Source organism: Rattus norvegicus, chromosome 15 (assembly GCF_036323735.1).
Source record: "Rattus norvegicus strain BN/NHsdMcwi chromosome 15, GRCr8, whole genome shotgun sequence".
Classification (NCBI taxonomy): domain Eukaryota; kingdom Metazoa; phylum Chordata; class Mammalia; order Rodentia; family Muridae; genus Rattus; species Rattus norvegicus.
Window position 1 is genome coordinate 60,338,770 of NC_086033.1, and position 17,730 is coordinate 60,356,499.

Sequence of the window (17,730 nt, forward strand, 5' to 3'; positions counted from 1 at the left end):
TGTTAAGTTAGAATGAAAATAAGTAGTCTTTTTATGAACAGAACCTAAAACTTATAGGGCAAAGTTAGCTTTTCATTCTATTGTAAGACTCCACAGAAAATTTGAAACCTACCTGCTAACAGCATGCCCGGCATTTGTCATAGCTGTGGTCATGATTTCTGTGGTAAGGCTCTCAGCAAAGCTAATGCCATCTTGTCCAATTCCACTATCAGCTGCCAAACTCGTATTGCTCAACTCTCTCTCTGCTTTTTCAATAGCTTCAGCGACTATCTTCTCTGCAAGCACCGCCCTCTTATCAAGATTAACATGAATTTGAGGAACATCAAGATGAAAAATTCTTGATTTCTGGCGGATGCTACTAAGTTTTGAATGTGAACTTGGCTTAGCACTAGCACAAGGACCCTGCTTTGAAAAGAGCTGAGCAGAATTTCTGATACAACCATGGGATTCCTTAAGGTCACAGTATCTGCAAGCTTCATTTATAAGTGGTGACAATTTTTCTGCATAAGTAATCCTATCTGGTGATGTTGTGGTCTCTGAATTAAGGAAAACTGCAGGTCCTAAGCTTAGCTCTAAAGTGTCACCCACTACTTTCCTAGCATACTGTTCTACAGTGTGAGCACTCTCTCCACAGCTATACCCACTTAAACTGCTTGTGTTCTGGCAAAGTCCATGGTTTTGTAAAGGTTGACACGACTTTGAAACTTCTGGTCCAGTAACATTCTCTCTGTTGTCAACACATTCAGATTTTTCAAAAAGACAACAGTCTGTTGAGGATTTTGGCAAGTCAACTTTAGGTGCTGTCAGCTGTTTCTTTACATCTCTTGTTATGCTGCTAGCAAGAGAGGCTGAAAACCTGTACAGTTCAGAAAGTTCGTTTCTACATGGATCCTGTGTCCTGTCACATGTCTGGTATTTGCAAGGATGGCTGCCATATTTTTTTCTTTGTCTTTTTTTATCTACTTCTTGGTGATGCTCTTTACTTGAGAACAACAGTTCCTTGTTTGTTTTCACATGAGAGGTGTGCATAGGGAAGAGTTTCAAACTGCACTTCACTTTTACTGTCTTAGCTGCTTCTCGTACTCCTGACTTGACAGAACGGTAGGCCAATCTACTGGCATACTGATCCATGATTAGCTCACTGTTGCCACCTTCCTGTTTCAGCACTTGAATAACGTGCCCAGCATATTCATCAGTCACACTTTCACAGCTGGGATACTTGTATGTCAGACCTGGCATGCAACTTGGTAATGAAAGAACACACGTTTCTACTTCTCTTGGATGTGCAATATCCTCCACATCCAGCTTCTCTTCTGCTTTACCTCGATCACCTTCAACATGACAAATGGTCCTCTCATGCCCGAAAAGCATACAACTTCTAGTGTTTGCAACTTTCTCGGCTTCTGCAATAACACCAGCTGCCATATCACTTGCAAAACTGCACGTCTGTATGCTTTCATCTAAGTGACTTAGAGCAGGCAGCATGCTTCTTTGACTTGGCACAGTTAAGTGAGAGTTTTGAACCTTGAATTCTTGAGTGATTTCATGATCTAAGTGGGAGGCTGCCACTTCAGTTGCAAGAGAAATGATGTGTGTAGCTAATGCGTCTGCAAACTGACCTTTTTTCCCTGAATGCTCTGACTTTACATCCATTTCTGGGTGCTCCTCACCTTCACTGCTCTCAACTTCTTCAGAAAGAGAGCGCATGAGTTTCAGCATGAACTCTTCCTTTTCTATAGTAGTTTGTTCATTCTCAGATAAACTACCAACGGATGAGTTGTGAGGTGTCGAAGGTGGTGTTGCGGGAGCAAATTCTTTGGCTAACTCCCCTTTGAGTTGTTTGGTTAACTTTTTGATGTCCCATTCAGAACTAGTCTGGGATGGTACTAAAGGTGTTGATGGGGGAGTATCAGGTATCACATTTCTGTCTCTGATTTTCTGCTTATCTTCCACATGCAAACTATCTACACAGGTAAGCACTGCAGATGATAAAGTCTGTGAGGGACGGAAAGAGCTTTCCTGTCCAAAAGACAAGGGCTCAAGCGCAGTATTAGTCAGATTGTGTCTTGTTACCACTTTATCCTTCATAACTCCCTTCAAGTCAGATTTCTGACTTGTCATCATTGAACAAGGTGGCAGTGCCTCTAAAGAAAATCCAAAACCCACAGAATCTTTACATTCTGGAACACAATACTGAGGTGAATTATCTGAAAAGTCAAGGAATTTGGGAGTTTCCCCCAAGGTCAACTGTGATTCTTCTCCAAGAACAAGCATGTGTTCCTTACTAACTGGTTTTTTATCTATATTTGGAAGGACTGACTTGCTTTTATCCAGGGAATGTTTAATAATAGACTTTGATAAATGCTCAGCAAACATGTCCTTACTGCTAGCTTTGTTCTGTTGTGGTGCTGCTTGGTCGCAAAGGGAAAAAGAACAGGCTTTTCCCTTTATTGTTTTAGTTAAATAATCTGCATTTGTATCAACAGGTTTTGTGGCTTTGAAGGATGTCATGGACTCTAAGGTTTCATTTACTATTGTATGTACCATTGCTGTGGAAAAGTTGCTAATAATCATAGAGCCACTCATTAATTTTGAAGGACTCTGCATGTCGATATCACCATTAGTTGGTTTGAAGTCATTCTGGCTGCAAGGACTGAGTTCTGAAGGTAGACAGGTGTTTTTAAAACAATCCACTTCCTCTGCACTGCTTTCCATGGCAATGTGCTCTTGGGGAGAACCGCCATTTGCTTTATTATGCTCAGACGATGACAGAGACTTGGACTGGTACAAAGTAGATGACACGTGATATGGGAGAAGGGCACTACCTGCCAAGGGCACTGGTATGGAAGTGACAATTCCTGAGGTACAAAACAAAGCCTGCTGTACCGTGTATTCCTTCTTATGCTCCTGCATTGGTTTGGTCATCATAACTGCTTGACTGCTAAAGGATGAGGAGAATGTAAGGGTCTGCGCAGGTGGCACTGCATTTTCTGCATTCACGGACTTGACACTACCCATAGAAACATTAACTGCTGCCTTTGCTGTGAAGGTCACGTCCGTCTGTGACAGCTCTATGAATGCTTCTTGTATTACAGATTCAGACAAATCTTTGGCATATGACTTCACGACTTTGTCTTCAAAGTCAAATGACTGACACTGTGAAGATGCAGGTGTCTGAGGACATGAAAACTGACACACTTCCATGATACCTTCAAAAACAAGCTCTTCAGCAAGGTCTGCAGCAAACCTAGCAACTGTGTTTGTAAACATCTGCTTTTTCACATACTGTAAGTCTTTCAAGGCATTTGATAAGGCTTCGCTCACCAAAAGACTGGCCAGGCTACCAATGGCTCGCTCCTTTAATGAAAATGCACACTGCCTTCTTAGTTCATTAAATGCCATCTGAAATATGGATGATGTCAATTTGACAGCCAGGTGGCACAGTGCATTGGTACATGAAGAAACTCCTTTCTGTAAGTCTTTAAATGCACTGCCAAAACTTTTTCCCACAAGATCTGCTGCAAACTTCTGAACGCTATCGGTAATCACTGAAGATTTTTTACATTTATTTTTTTGATCAGAGTCTCCATGCTTATAAGTTACAGGATTATTTCTTCCCCTTTTAATACTATTAATATCTGACATTGTGTTTGCATGTTGAGTATGAAGAACTGAGCCTAGTACTTCACATGAAAGATTATTTGCATAATCTTCGTAAGTGCAGTACTTTTCATGATTCCTATTTTCACTAGTATCTGTTTGGCAAAGGCATTCAGCAGGAGGACAGCTTCCAGGGGGACTAAAAGCAGAGGTTCGAATAGGGCTAAACAAGCCACTGTCCTCTGATGCCACCACTGGGCGAGGGGAATCTGGAGCACCACACAGGTGAGCATATGGAGACTCAGGTTTGCGAGGTGTTGGCTTTCTAACATTAGCTGGAAGAGCTGGGCGCTCAAACTTGAATTTCTGAGGATTCATACAAGACTTTTCATATTTGTGCCCTATCTTCTGTGATGACTTCCCTATGACAGGATCTTCCATGAACAGGTAAGTCTCTAAAGTTTGCTCTAGTTCATCAAACTGATCAAAGCTATCAAAAAACTCACTCACTTCTGAGTCTGAATCCTCTATATCATCTTTTGTCACAGGGATTTCAGGCAGCTCAAGTTTCGCTTTTAAACTTTTTTGATATCCCTCTTCATCCAAAAAAATCACAGGACTTGGGCTTGAGCACTCAGACTCTGACGAGTGGACAGGAGAAGGAGGAAAGAATGTCTCCTGTGTGTCCTTGCCTTTATCTGAGGCACTGGGTGACCTGTAGAGACTCCTCTGAGTCCAGGGCTCTGAAATCGATGTTGTAACTGATGTTTTCACAGAAGCTTCTTTGCGTCCCAGAACATTTACTGAAGGTGAGGGCTTAGCCAAAGACTTCTGTGATCCATAACTAACCAGCACTTTAAGATCATGGCTTTCTAAATGGTGACCTGAAGTAGTCTGAGAGGCAGCATCACACCGGCTCCTTAGTGTAGCAATATTCATTTCTATGGGAAAAGAAAAAATTCTTACATTATTCTAGAAAACTTGTTTTAAAACACTGACATTAAGCACAAAATGTTTCTATCACAAATGTTTTCTATATACTATTTATTCACCTTTTAATTAAATAATCCCATTTTACCCTATGCCTTCAGATACATGCCTATGGGAAACACAATTCCTTGTCATTTGTTAGGAAAATTACTAATGACTGTCAGCTAACCACTTCAACATTTGAACACAGCAGAGTGCTAGATTCTAGGTTGTGAGGTAATCGAGGCTTGAACAATACAACCATAACAATGAACTTAAATGTCACAGGAAAATTAATTTCTTTAATTAAAAAAAAAAACTATTAAAATGTTTAAACTAGGTCAGATTTTAAAATAAGTTCCAATTGTTAAGTCTCCTTAAAACTTCAAAACCAAAGCTTCAACTCCGATCTACTTCAGGACAGTCTAGTAAACCACACACCGTCGTTACACAGCTTTGCATTCTCTTCCTCCTCCAACTGCTCAAAAGCAGTGACAAAGTCATCCTCTATGGAAGACACAGACTGGTTCGTGTCATCGTCATCTTCATCAGTGGTCTCAAGGTGGAGCTTCTCGTGCAAGTGTGTGTCCAGGGTGTGTCTTATGCCAGCAGCATATTTACTTAGGAGACTAAAGATGAAATCAATTCTGAGTCCTGGTAATGTAGGTGACACTCTCATGACACAAAGCATTCCTGAATGGTGACTCTTGGGAGAGATGAAAGATGGTAAAAATCAGTTTTAATTTTAAATAAATAAATCTCAAGGGGTAGGGGCAAGAAGTGCATGCATCCTGAAAGGTTCCTTCATTCTATAATGTTTAATGATTTTAAGTATTTAATTTCCTGAAGTTATCTAAAGATATATACTTATTTTTATTTAAATCTTACTTTAATATTTTTCATTTCCAGTATTTTTTTCTCTTGTGTATGAGTTCTCCCCAATCTATCTCCTTACATGGAAAAGAACCTATTAGCACGTCTATGACTGTGCGTTTGTAATACGTCCTCTTTACTCCTTAAATCTCACCCACTGTTCTATGACTGGGCAGAAACCAGACTCCAGTTTACTTGTTATTCCACTTCCCTATAGACCCCAACATGTCACCTCCTTCTACCACAAAAGAACTGCTTTTAACTTAACTTATATTTTTCCAGTATTAAAACTTATAATGGTCACAGCTCTAATTAAGAACATGAGCCATTTGTTTTCCCTATACGCACTGCATTTTAAATGCAGACATTGATAAGTGATTTGTTTTTCCAAAGAAGAAAGCAAATGTAACAGCTCATCGCCCTTTACGTCCAGCAAACAAAGCAAGTGTTTAAACTGAACCACATGATGCAGAAGACCAGGCACAGCTCGAACCACTAGACCTCACAAAGGACAGTATTTCATAGCTGGAGTGAGTTCTCCCAATTGTAAACCTACTCATACAATTGTAGATATCTTACTTCCTAAAATGAAAAGCCTTTTTCTTTGGTACATTATCAAAAATATTTAGTGATGAACTAAATAAAGGCTGTCTTATGAAAGCAACATTTTGCATGGAAGATTGTTCATTAGAAAGTTAACAAGAAGTCCGTTCAGTTTGCACCACATATAAATGTGTGTAAGACGGGCATAAAGCAGGAGCAGTCCCTCCAGTTGTACAAAGAAATCCGAACAGGAATATTTCACTAAAAATTAGTTATGTGCTTGCACACCACTGACGGAACTTTGCTGGCAGGAATTTAGTTTATACGCAATGATCAAAATAATTTTATACTTCAAGGCTGGCAATGCTTTGTGAGTTAGACTTTCATCAATACCATTTCCTTGAGACTAAAACAAGGAAAGCTTCAATCACTTACTATTACTAAGCAAATATAGTAAAAATCTGCCCCCAAAAAGCAGATTAGAAATGATCCTCTAGTTACCTGATTTAGAGGACTACTGCTTACATCAGAAGATTTATTGGTATCCTTCATACAAATGATTTCATTTTCACTTAGACTGCAGAAATGGAGCGAATTCAGAAGATCTGGAAGTTCTAGTGAAACTGCAGCTAGATCCTAATTTTAAATGACAGTAACAGTAACGATCAACACCACAGAGTAACAGTCAAGGTTTCCACAAACTGTCCATAGCCAAAGCCCATGAAGTGTACTGGTCAATAAGCTGCCTGCTTTGTAAGGGCTGCACACTTTAACAGTGTGCCTGCAGTCATTTTCTAACTCACACAAGGCCAAGGTTACTCAGTGATGCTTTAGAGCCTTTCCAGCATGTGGCTACTGAGCTACCCCATCAACCTTAACAGGCCACCTCCCACAGCTAAGGAGATCAGCGTTTAAATGATTTTAGCAGTTGTCACCCTAACATCCTTTGGTCTGATTCTGGAGTTTTTCATATAGAAGTCTTAGCCACTAAAACCCTTCAGGGATAAAGTTTTATCTCTTTAAACTGTAAGTCCACTTTCCCGAAGGTATTGTAGAAAGCCTTCAAAGAGTTTATGCAGGTTAAAGGAGAGCTACCTTTCTTTTCTCTTAACTTTCCTCTTTTTTTTTTTTTTAATTATTTTTTCCAGCTCAAGGTTCTCTCCAGTCTTTGCCCCACAGAGAGTAGAGGCTTCATACAGGTGGTCCTGTCTACAGCTCCTGAGGGCCACCAGAGGTGTGCTGTTTGTTTTGTTTCTGAAACAGTGTCACTCTGTAGATGGTGCTGGCTCAGAACTATGCAGCCGAAGCCGGACTCTCACAGTGACACTCCTGCATCAGCCTTGAGAGTCCAGTTATATATCTACATGCTGTTCTGGAGAGTGTGCCCTCCCTGTTGCTGTTAAACCAGTTCTTCCTTCTGCTATGAAAATCGAGACAGAAGCTGCAGATGACCTCACCAGGGAGGACTAACACAACCTGCCAGCTGTCTAGCAGCAGCACAGGGGAACTCTGCAGTGATTTGTGTAATGTCAGCCATCCCTTCACGGCTGCTAACCTCAACTACCAGTCCCCTATAAACGCCTACATGAAATGTGCACAAACTTATAAATGTGCAAACATTGACACCTTTTACAAATCTGACCTTTTATACTTAATTCTACTTCACTAAAAATACAGAACTTTACTACTAAATCAAATTATGAAAACTGTCAAAATATACAAATGTTACATGCAATATAATAAACAGAATCGAGAAAATGGCCTGTGGTTTAAAGATTCAGAAAAATGATTTCAATAGTGAAATTTAAATCTTCTTTCCTTAGCAAGAGTTATCAACGAAAGCTAGTCACGGTAGCACACGGTTGTTATCCCTGCACTTGGGAGGTGGAGGCAGCAGGCTTTCTACAAGTTTAAGGCCACAGCAAAGATATCTGACAAGACCTTGTCTCATAAATAACAAAAAAGGAATCCTTAGTAAAAATGCTGAAATTGAAGATGTAAAGATCACACTCAAATGTTATCTTTGTTTCTGGGGGTTCGGGATAGGGAAAGAGACTATGTAGCCCTGGTTGGCCTGGAACACACTGTACAGACCAGCCACTGGTCCTGAACAAAAGTTCAGCCTGCCTTTGCCTCCTGAGTGCTGGAACTAAAGGCATGCACCATTATGCCTGGCTGACTGTAAAATTTGAGCTCTACAGTAAAATTTTCAGTCTCCAAAATTTAAGTAGTCTCCCACTGTCTTTGCCAATTCAATAAATTGACCCTACCTTCATATGAGCAGCATCTGTTTCTTCATTAAAGCCCAGAAATGTGATCTGAATTAAAAAAAAAAAACCCCTCCATTAGTTTACTGTTTTTAAGTCCTGGGTCAGGATGTTGACAAGGCACAGTATAAGCATGGTACTATGGTACTAAACACGGGGCAGGCAGTGTTTCCAATGACCAAGATTGTAGCTTCACCATTCACCTTTCCCTCTCCCTCCTGATCCTCATCGTCACTGCCATGTGTTCTTACTTTCACCATCACTGGACTTGTCCACTGCCATGCCTCTTGTCCATGCTTCCCAGAGTTGTTAATGGAAGCCTTCAGCCTGCCCTCATTTCATTCAAACCCATGAGACTCCTTTCTACATCTAGCACATGCCCTGTACGTGACTCCTTAAGGTCCTTGCAGTGGTGTCCCCTTGATATGAATGTTTTCCTCGGACCATTCTAGGCCTGGCCCCTCTTCATTCTACAAGTTCCTATGAGTTCCAGCAGCCTTCTTAGAGACCTTCCCTGTGTAGATTCCCCAGGTTCCCTCCTCACTAGACAGCAACACTTCATACGCTCACATACTTAAAATGAACCAGTACACTGGGAAGGAAAAAACCTTAGATATTTGAGATATGCATACCCTAAAATGGAACAGAAATCTCTCCTATCCTTTCAAGTTTCCTTGCTGAACACAAAAGGGAGACTACGATAACCGCGGGCCCTGAAGGTACCAAGGGAGCCTGCTCCTTCTGGTGATATGGAAGATCTCGTGGAACAGGCTGGAAGAGCAGCTTGACAACAACCAAGGATACAGGCTACAAAACTGAGGGCAGGCAGGAGGCAGAGTAAGAGTGCTCTGCCCTACAGAGAGAAAAGTAAAGGGAGGTGCGCAGAAATCCAGTGAGGAGATCCAGGTGGCAGGATGCGACTCATTTAACAGGCATGCTCCTCTTTCTAGAGAAGGAAGCTTTTCCCATAAAGAATTCCTCAAGGAACAGAAACCTGTGAAGACCCAATACTAAACTTGAGGCTTTGCACATGCTAGGCAAGTGATCTACTCTTAAGCTATACTCTCAGCCCTCAATATTATATTCCAATTTGTAATATGAATGTGATGATGGAATACAGATGCTTTTTAAAAAATCACTTTTTAGCAACAACAAATTCAAACAAAGATTAAAAACAATTGCTATTGCAGAGAAATAGGTAAGCAAGGTATGTAAAACTCACCCCCCCACACACACACATTTCCAAGTGCGAGTATCTTAATTCTGAAGATAAACTTACCACTTTATACTTTAAATCAAAGCACCGAGACAGTCAAGAAAAAGATTTAAAAAGTGTCTACATGAAATAAGTGTATTTTTTCCTTTCAAGAGAAAAGAAACTGTATTAAAGCAGCGGCCACTGGATAAGCCCTACCTGCCCAGTGAAAGGCCAGTAGTGCCTATGCACTTACCAACAGCTAATAAGAACAGTTGATCAATGTCAGCTACTAATTAAAACAGGTACTTCATTTTAAATAACATTTTATTAGTTATTTAAGAATTTCACACAATGTATTTTGAGCATTTTTGCTTGCCTCAATTAATCCCAGATTGACTTCCAACCCCATACCCATCTAATGTGGTATTATCATTAAAACAAAAAATCAGGTCTAATTTGTGTTGCCCAAATACTCTCCCTCTCCATTATGAGGCCTGCTTGGGGCGCTGTCAACCTACAAGGTCATACCCTCAAAATAACCTAACTGCTTCCCAATTATTAGTATTATGTACAGCTTTTAAAAACAGACCCTGGGGCTGGAGAGATGGCTCAGCCGTTAAAGGCTAGGCTCACAACCAAAAATAAAAACAGACCCTGCAGTTATACAAACAGCATGAAACCATATTGTGTGCAATTGCAAAGGGGTTCAGAAAGTTGAATGGCAAACCTCAGTTAACTGGGCATGCTCATCCTGGTTTAAACACTCTCCTCCTGATACACTGCACAGCTCCTTCTCACTCTGTAATAAAGACTTTACGGACTGGAACACATCTTCACTGAAACTCTGTGGAATAAACAAAATGATTTAAGTCTAAGACAAGTAAGAAAACTTGCAGATATTTAAGCTTTACAGTTCATTCTCCAATTAATGTTTTTTTTTTTATATTATTTGTTAAGCTCAATTCAGTTGAGAGGAAAAGCCAAGTTACTGGAAGGCCATGCAGACCTATGCTCCAGATTTATTTACACTTCTTACACCGCTGGCTCGCAAGCCTCCTAATGCTGCAACCCTTTAATATAGCTGCTCATGCTGTAGTAACCCTTAACCATAGCATTATTTCACTGCTCCTCCATAACTGTCATTTTGCTACTGTATGAAATCATAATGTAAATATCTGGTGTGTAGGATAACTCAGATGGAACCCAAAGGGGGGTCAAGAGGGAGCAGGTTGAAAACCACTGCCTTACACTAAAATTAGCAAACTGCATACATTACCTCTGAGTCTCTAGCAGAACAGAAACAATTCCTATACTGAGTGAAATGGGGTAGCTAGAAAGGGCATATTAGCGTCAAGTATTCCTCCCTAAGAGACAAAGAAAACAGAACTAAAAATAAGATTTCCCAGTGGTCTTTTTTTTTCCCCAGTGGTCTTAAAGCAGCTATATGACAAAAATTAGGTAAGAGGACTCTGTGTCTGGGGAAGGAAGCTGTCAAAAATGCCAAGTGCAGGGAGGAGACAATGACTATCATAGTCAGACAGAAAGGCACTAACTCCAATATTCATCCCTCTTCTGATGTGTGGCCTGCTCTTCTTGCCTGTGGGAATGCTTACACCCAATCCTGCCCTACAGAAACCCATCCACACCAAGGCTGAAGATAACTCCCCACCCTTTAGTCTAATTTTCTCCTTTATTATTTGCAGATTAAGGTCACTTGATCTGTATTAAACATATTGTGATTATAATATTCATATGTATATCTTTTCCACCCACTATATCATGAAAACTATATTCCATTCACATTATCTCCTCACATTTTACAGGAAGGTAACAAACAGCTAACTATAAAAAGTTCATCTAACTCAAATCTGTAATCTAAGAGATAACATTAAGGAATTCAAGAAAAAGGGATGTAATGTTAAATTTCAAACTCACCTATCAAGATGTGTCCATATTTCTTTAAAAATACACACACACACACACACACACACACACACACACACACACACACACTTTTCTAATGCAGGGTCTTAGAAACAGTAACTCTCAGGTAGCACTGAGCAGATCCCATACTCAGACTGTGACTTCTAAATACCAACCAGCAATTAACAGAACTAGAGCTCCTCAGAAAAATGTCTGGTTCCAGACCCTAAACAGAGAGAACATCAAAAGAGGCTGTACCAACGAGCCGTACCAGAACGCAGAGAAGTACTCAAAGACTAACAGGGCGACTTCAGAAGAACACAGACGTCACTAAGGAGACTAAAATCATCACAGTACAGTGCCTCTCCCCATTTCTTCTTCACACATCCTTTCCATCTTTTTTAAAAAAAAAGTCTCTAAGTGATTTAAACTAAAATCATTAACAATCGTGACTTGACATCACTACTTTCATACACATTTATCTTCATAGTATTTAATGTTATAATGTATATAAATACTAAGATTCATTTGAAAATTCTTAAAAAAAAAAACGACTTTTTTTTAGAATTGCACTGAAAGGAACCTAGCACAAGGGACTTACTTTTCGGACAGATGCTTTAGTCTTCGTGTGACTATTTCTGAAAGGCTGGAAAGCCGCCATAACTGTGTTACTGCAGTGTGCGATACTGTCGGAGTCAATCCACAACACACCTAAAGGAGACATAGTAAAGGAAAACAACTTATTTACTCAGCTTTGTGACTCAAGCAAGCATTTTCTGCTACATAATTTCTTCAAATGTAGGCATTTAAAGAAAAATCTGAACACAAATACTAAAGCCTTATTTAGCACCATGGATAGGTATGTGGGGCCAGGGGGTGAAAAAGAGGTGAATATGGGCACCTTAATGAGATTCAAAAGTATTACAAAATATTTTTAGAGTTGCAATTATAGTTTGCTATTACATTCTATTGCACTGCCCCTCTTAGCTGCAAAACCTTAACAAAGACCATCGGGAAAATGTTTATAAACTTGGACACTGTCACAAAAGGAATCCATTCTCATAGCCAGAGTCACTCATCTATCCTTAGGCAACACTAAATGGGGCAGGTATTATTACCCCTTCAACAGAGGGCTTTAAGTCTATATAATGAGAATGTGAAATCTGTACATATACTATGACAGATGAACAAAAGACTCCCTATCTGGAAGTTTAAGAGTATACCAATGACTAGAACTCAGAAAACAATCTGTAGAATTACACATCTTACACACAGAACTCTCAAATTAATACTGACTTTTAAATGATGCTGTCATACAAACTTGGGGATGTCACCAGACTGGAACACTACTCAACCAGCCAACTGCTCTGTCTCAGTGTAGAACGCGGTCTAACCACTGAGGGCAGCTTGTGCCGCACACCGAGGACAGTGAGAAGACAGCGGTCCTGCTGGATGCAGGCCTTGGAGGGAAATATTTAATTACAGTAAAGGCTGAAGTAGAGAACTGGATTCTAAATAACACAAAACAAAACACAGAACATGACAGCAGTAAGTATTAAGGAAAGCTCACAGACGCTTCAATCATCTTCGGTTAACCACACTCATCTCCTCAAGGCATGCCTGACTGAGGTTTCCAAGGAAGTGTCTTCAGCATAACTTCATTCTAGTCCTCTCCACAGATCTTAAAAAGGCTAAATTTTAGTACAGTTCTAATTTTATATTCTATTTCATCTTTTATTACAGAGATGTATTCATATCACCCATCATCTTAGTCACTGGTCTATTGCTGTGAAGAGACTATGACCAAGGCAACTTTTATAAAGGGAAGCATTTGTCTGAGGGCTGGCTTAGAGTCTCAGGTATTTAGTCCATTATCATCATGGTGAGGAACATGGCCATGTCAGTCTGTATTTCACTTAAGCCAAACACCTACCAAAAGAATCTCTGTGCAAAGTAAGAGAACTCCGTGGAATAACATGGCATGCTTCTAAGAAAGAGAAAAAAAAAAAAAACGTTGCAAATCCAAAAGCAGGTAAAGGACAAAGTGGAATAGTGAGGGATGACTCCCTCATGCTGTAGAACGAGGAAGACGCTGGGTTACAATTGCACAAGAGCAAACACACATCTCCCCTTAAAGTACTGACATAGCAAGCTTCACACTTAATGCCTGCTTATGCCCTATTCTGAATGAATAAAGAGGAATTCTAAGCAAGAAATCACAGTTATAATAAAAAGGAAACAATTGAAAAGAGAGTTGTAAGAGACAAGCCAAGCAGAAAGGAACAGCAAGAAGTGGAATGGCTAGAGCTCAGGCAAGAAACAGAAAATAAGACCACCACCATTAAAGTAAATCTCCCGAGGAATAGCACAAATGCAATATGCATCAGGAAAATCGGGTTTAATACAAACTGTACATACATATCTAGAATAAAAAAAATCACAAAATTTATGGAGACATGAAAACAATCAGAGAAACAACTATAAAGAACAAAGAACAGATCTGTAGAGCACTGAACAAAGATCCACACCTCCGATCCTGGAACTTCGTATCTCGAAACCTCCCTGCACACATGCTTTTGCAAACTACAGTGCAGAGTATAGCACGCAAATACAGTGCAAGACTAGTCACTGAACCAGAAACAAAACCTAAAAGTAATCTAGTATGTCACTGATTTAAATAAATTCACATATTATATATTGCCCAGCTGTGGGAAATGAACAATGCACACTTGAGTGAAGAAGCAGGTTTGTAAAATGCTACAAATGACTTCAGACTAGCAGACAGATACCGTCATATATGAACGTTTACACAAGCCTAGGAAGCATCTTGAATACAGTGCTAGAAACTGATAGAGGATTTTTTTTAATGTTATAAAATGTCATCTATCTGATTTATGGGAAGATGATAAATTATCAAATAAAATAATGCCAGTTCCAGCACACGGGCATTATCCCATTCAGTATAAAATCTGTAACTATCAGGTTGGGGATTTAGCTCAGTGGTAGAGCGCCTGCCTAGCAAGCGCAAGGCCCTGGGTTCGGTCCCCAACTCCGAAAAAAAGAAAAAAAATCTGTAAATATGTACATACATATATATATATAGTACATATGCACATACATATACATACAGATACTATAAATATACCCTATAAATAGATACAGGCAGTGGGTTTTTAAAAACTTCTTTGTGAATTTAATATCATGCACCCCAATCTCAGTCATCTCCCTGTCCCTTCATATCTACTCTCAGCCCTCACAACCTCCCCCTCAAAGGAAAATAAAAGATGGGGCTGGAAAGATGGCTCAGCAGTTAAGAGCACTGGCTGCTCTTACCATAACCCTGAGTTCAATTCCACAGCTACTATATAGATGGCTCATAACCATCTATAATGGGACCTGATGCCCTCTTGTGGCACATAGGTGTATGTGCAGATAGAGCACTCATACACATAAAAATAAATAAATCTTCAAAAACAAACAAAAATCTTGATGTGGAAGCTATAGTATGTCATGGTAGGTCCCTTTTGTACACACATCTTTACTTGCAAATATTCATTGCAATGAGTCACTGGTCTGGCTTGAGGCTTCTGGTTTCTGCTATACTATCAATACTGGATCATCACCAGGACTTGTCTCAGATATCCTGTTGTCCTGTGCCATGGAGGTTCTGTCACTTTGGGTTTGTAGGTGCAGCCCCTTCACTCCATCCAGTAGTTCCTAGATGAGGTAGATGTTGGGGTGAGCCAACATAAGGCCCTGGATCTGGGCCTGGGTGGCAGCTGAGTTGGTCAGCCCACCTGCTTTCTCCCATATACACACTACCAGGCCAAGCTCTCCAGAACTGCCTAGGCTAGCTCACCCAATGGCACAGACAACAAGGGGCTGGGCCAGCTTCTACCTGTGCTGTTCAGGACAGGTGCAAAGTGCTGCAGGCAATGAGGGCAGGAGCTGCTCTTCAGCTCACCCGTGCCACCAACAGCAGAGTCAGTTCTACTGTGCTGCCTAAGCAAGGTGCCCAGGGCCACTCTCCCGAGCAATGTAGCTGGTGAGGGACATGGCCAGCTCTCCAGAGTGCTGCAGCCAGTGAGAGGTAGGGCCAGCTCTGCACAGCCCTTGAACATCAACAATGTTCAAGAAGCAGCCCAGACTAGGATCATGCACATGGCCTTTGGTGTCAGTGAGTCCTGTACATTGACACAGATCCCTACTGCTTCATAGCCATGGACCCAGATAAGGCCCTCAGCAGCAGCACCAGGGTTGGGACTTCCCCATGGCCTCAGGAGGCAGGGCAAGCTCCTCACATCAGGTTAGTCCTCTCTACCTGAGTCTTCAGTTCCACCTTTCTTTCCTTCCCATCAGTCCAACACACCACAGTGGCTTCCACTGAGGACAAGCCATACAGCTGGTGAGTCTCTTGGTGTCTTCTGCCTGCCCCTGCCTCATGGCTTAGTGGCCTATAGGACTCTGGATATTTTCTGCCCACCCACTCCATGTGGTGTGACAACGGGTGGGCCTCTGGCCAGATAGTGGTTTTACGGGGACAAAATTATCTCATAATTTTCTAGAAGCACATAAATTCCTTAATGATTTAAAATGCAAAACAAATACAACTTCCCAAGCCTTCCTCGCTCATCTCTAGCTTAAGAACCATTCAAGTCAATAGCATCTGTAACTTGACCTTTTTTATAATCAGGACTCAGGTGTAAAACACCTTCCTAACAGTCACTGTACCCCATGACTCACCTCTATGCACTAGCTCTCAAACAACTTGAAAATCAGGTTGTTTCTAAAGACACATACTTACGAGATCCATTTTTATCAATTCTATTCTTTCTCTTTCTTTCTTCCTTTCACTTATTCACTTTACACCCTGCTCATTGTCCCCCTTCCTGGTCACCCCTCCTCATTTCTCCCCCCCAGCCCCTTTCCTCTGAGCAAGTGGACCCCCTCATGAGTACCTCCATCCTAGCACTTCAAGTCTCTGTGAGGCCTTAATACTTTCTTTTTTTAATCCTTGTCCCCATTGGTTTTCTTCCTATTTAGTTTTCCAAAGATACTTTTTAACCTGTGATTTGAACTACACGATTAAGTTCCTAATTTAGAGTTTCCATTCAGTCCTATGCTTTAGCTTCAATTCCTTTTCTCTAAATGTTCTACTAGACATTAAAGTTAAGTATCTCTGCTGTGGTTTGGGTGTGGGCTGTTCCCCAGAGGCTCCCATTCTAGAGAGTTGGTCATCAGTATGGTAGAGAGAGTGGAATATTAAAGAGTTGGGGCTCTGGGGACCTCTAGGCCCTGGAGGCACAGCCACGACAAATGAATTAGTGTTGCTCGTTGGCAGTTCTGACTCCCACTGGACTAGAGCAAGCACTCCAAGAGCTGTTATAAAGCAGCTCCTTCCAGTTCTCTGGCTTCCCGTCCCACGGCTCCATCTCTTCCGTCCCCTGACTAAGGGCTGAAAAGGTAGAATATGGAACTTTCGGTCTCTAAATTTGTGAGCTAAATAAATGTATTCTCTCTAGAAAACAACTCAAGTATTTTATTAGAGCAACACAAAACAGACTAAGCCAAGTACAGTTATTATAAAAATAACTATGCTTAAGCTGAGTGCAGTAGCACAACCTTTAATCCCAGCACTGGAAGGTGGGGAGGCAGGTAGTCCCTAGAGGGAGTTCTAGGACAGAACTACACAGAAAAACCCTGTCTCCTAAATAAATAAATAAATGTGAATTTAAAGATATGCTTAAAACCTGAATAAAGCTTCTCTAAACACTCTATTCTATTTCATTATATACCAGCAAACCAACTGTATAATCAACCATGATTTTCCCTCAGTCATTACTGATGATCATAGCTAATAAAGTACCAATTCCTGATCTGTCATGCTTTAAAATCTACTCTTTTCCTGTATCTCTCTCTGAGGAAAGTTGACTCTCCCTCACCTTCCCCTGCCCCTTCCCCAACACTCGTCATGTCTCTATGCTTTCTTTCCAAGGGGTTGTCTTTACTCTTTGGGGCCACTGTCTGTACACATCTCTTTTGTGACTCAGGGAGATTACACTTGTATTTGAAAATGGCAGGGTTCAAATGCCCACTAAATAAAAAGCAATCTTACGATTGCACACACTGGATCCTTAGGTTCAGGACTGAAGCAGGACTGAGAGGTCAAGGCTGGTCTAGGCAAGACTCTCAAAAAAACCCAGTAATCTTTAAATTAAAGAGCTAAGTATATACTTATATGTTCAAATAGATATGCCTACATATAATGTCTTTTTTAGTTGATTAACAGGTCCTACTGTGTCTGAGATATGTAACAAGTGTTCTAAATATATTTCAACACATACCAAATGGTCAAGT

General features: G+C 40.7%; 1 protein-coding gene across 10 annotated transcripts in view; it reads right to left on the reverse strand.

The window, feature by feature from the left end:
* Nucleotides 1–17,730, reverse strand: part of Akap11 (A-kinase anchoring protein 11) — a 44,642-nt gene that overhangs the window by 17,931 nt on the left and 8,981 nt on the right. For 6 of the 10 annotated variants that reach the window (XM_017599779.2, XM_063274563.1, XM_063274562.1 and 3 more), the window contains exons 1-7: nucleotides 13,307–13,355; nucleotides 11,975–12,084; nucleotides 10,178–10,294; nucleotides 8,256–8,303; nucleotides 6,487–6,621; nucleotides 5,011–5,275; nucleotides 113–4,541 (exon numbers count right to left, since the gene is read on the reverse strand). In XM_017599779.2, coding sequence (XP_017455268.1) covers nucleotides 113–4,541; nucleotides 5,011–5,275; nucleotides 6,487–6,621; nucleotides 8,256–8,303; nucleotides 10,178–10,294; nucleotides 11,975–12,034 — 5,054 coding nt within the window. In that variant the 5' untranslated portion in view covers nucleotides 12,035–12,084; nucleotides 13,307–13,355. Of the gene's footprint in view, nucleotides 1–112; nucleotides 4,542–5,010; nucleotides 5,276–6,486; nucleotides 6,622–8,255; nucleotides 8,304–10,177; nucleotides 10,295–11,974; nucleotides 12,085–13,306; nucleotides 13,356–17,730 lie in introns of those variants that run through there. The other 4 variants (XM_063274564.1, XM_063274565.1, NM_001394793.1 and 1 more) reach the window with 1 other exon arrangement.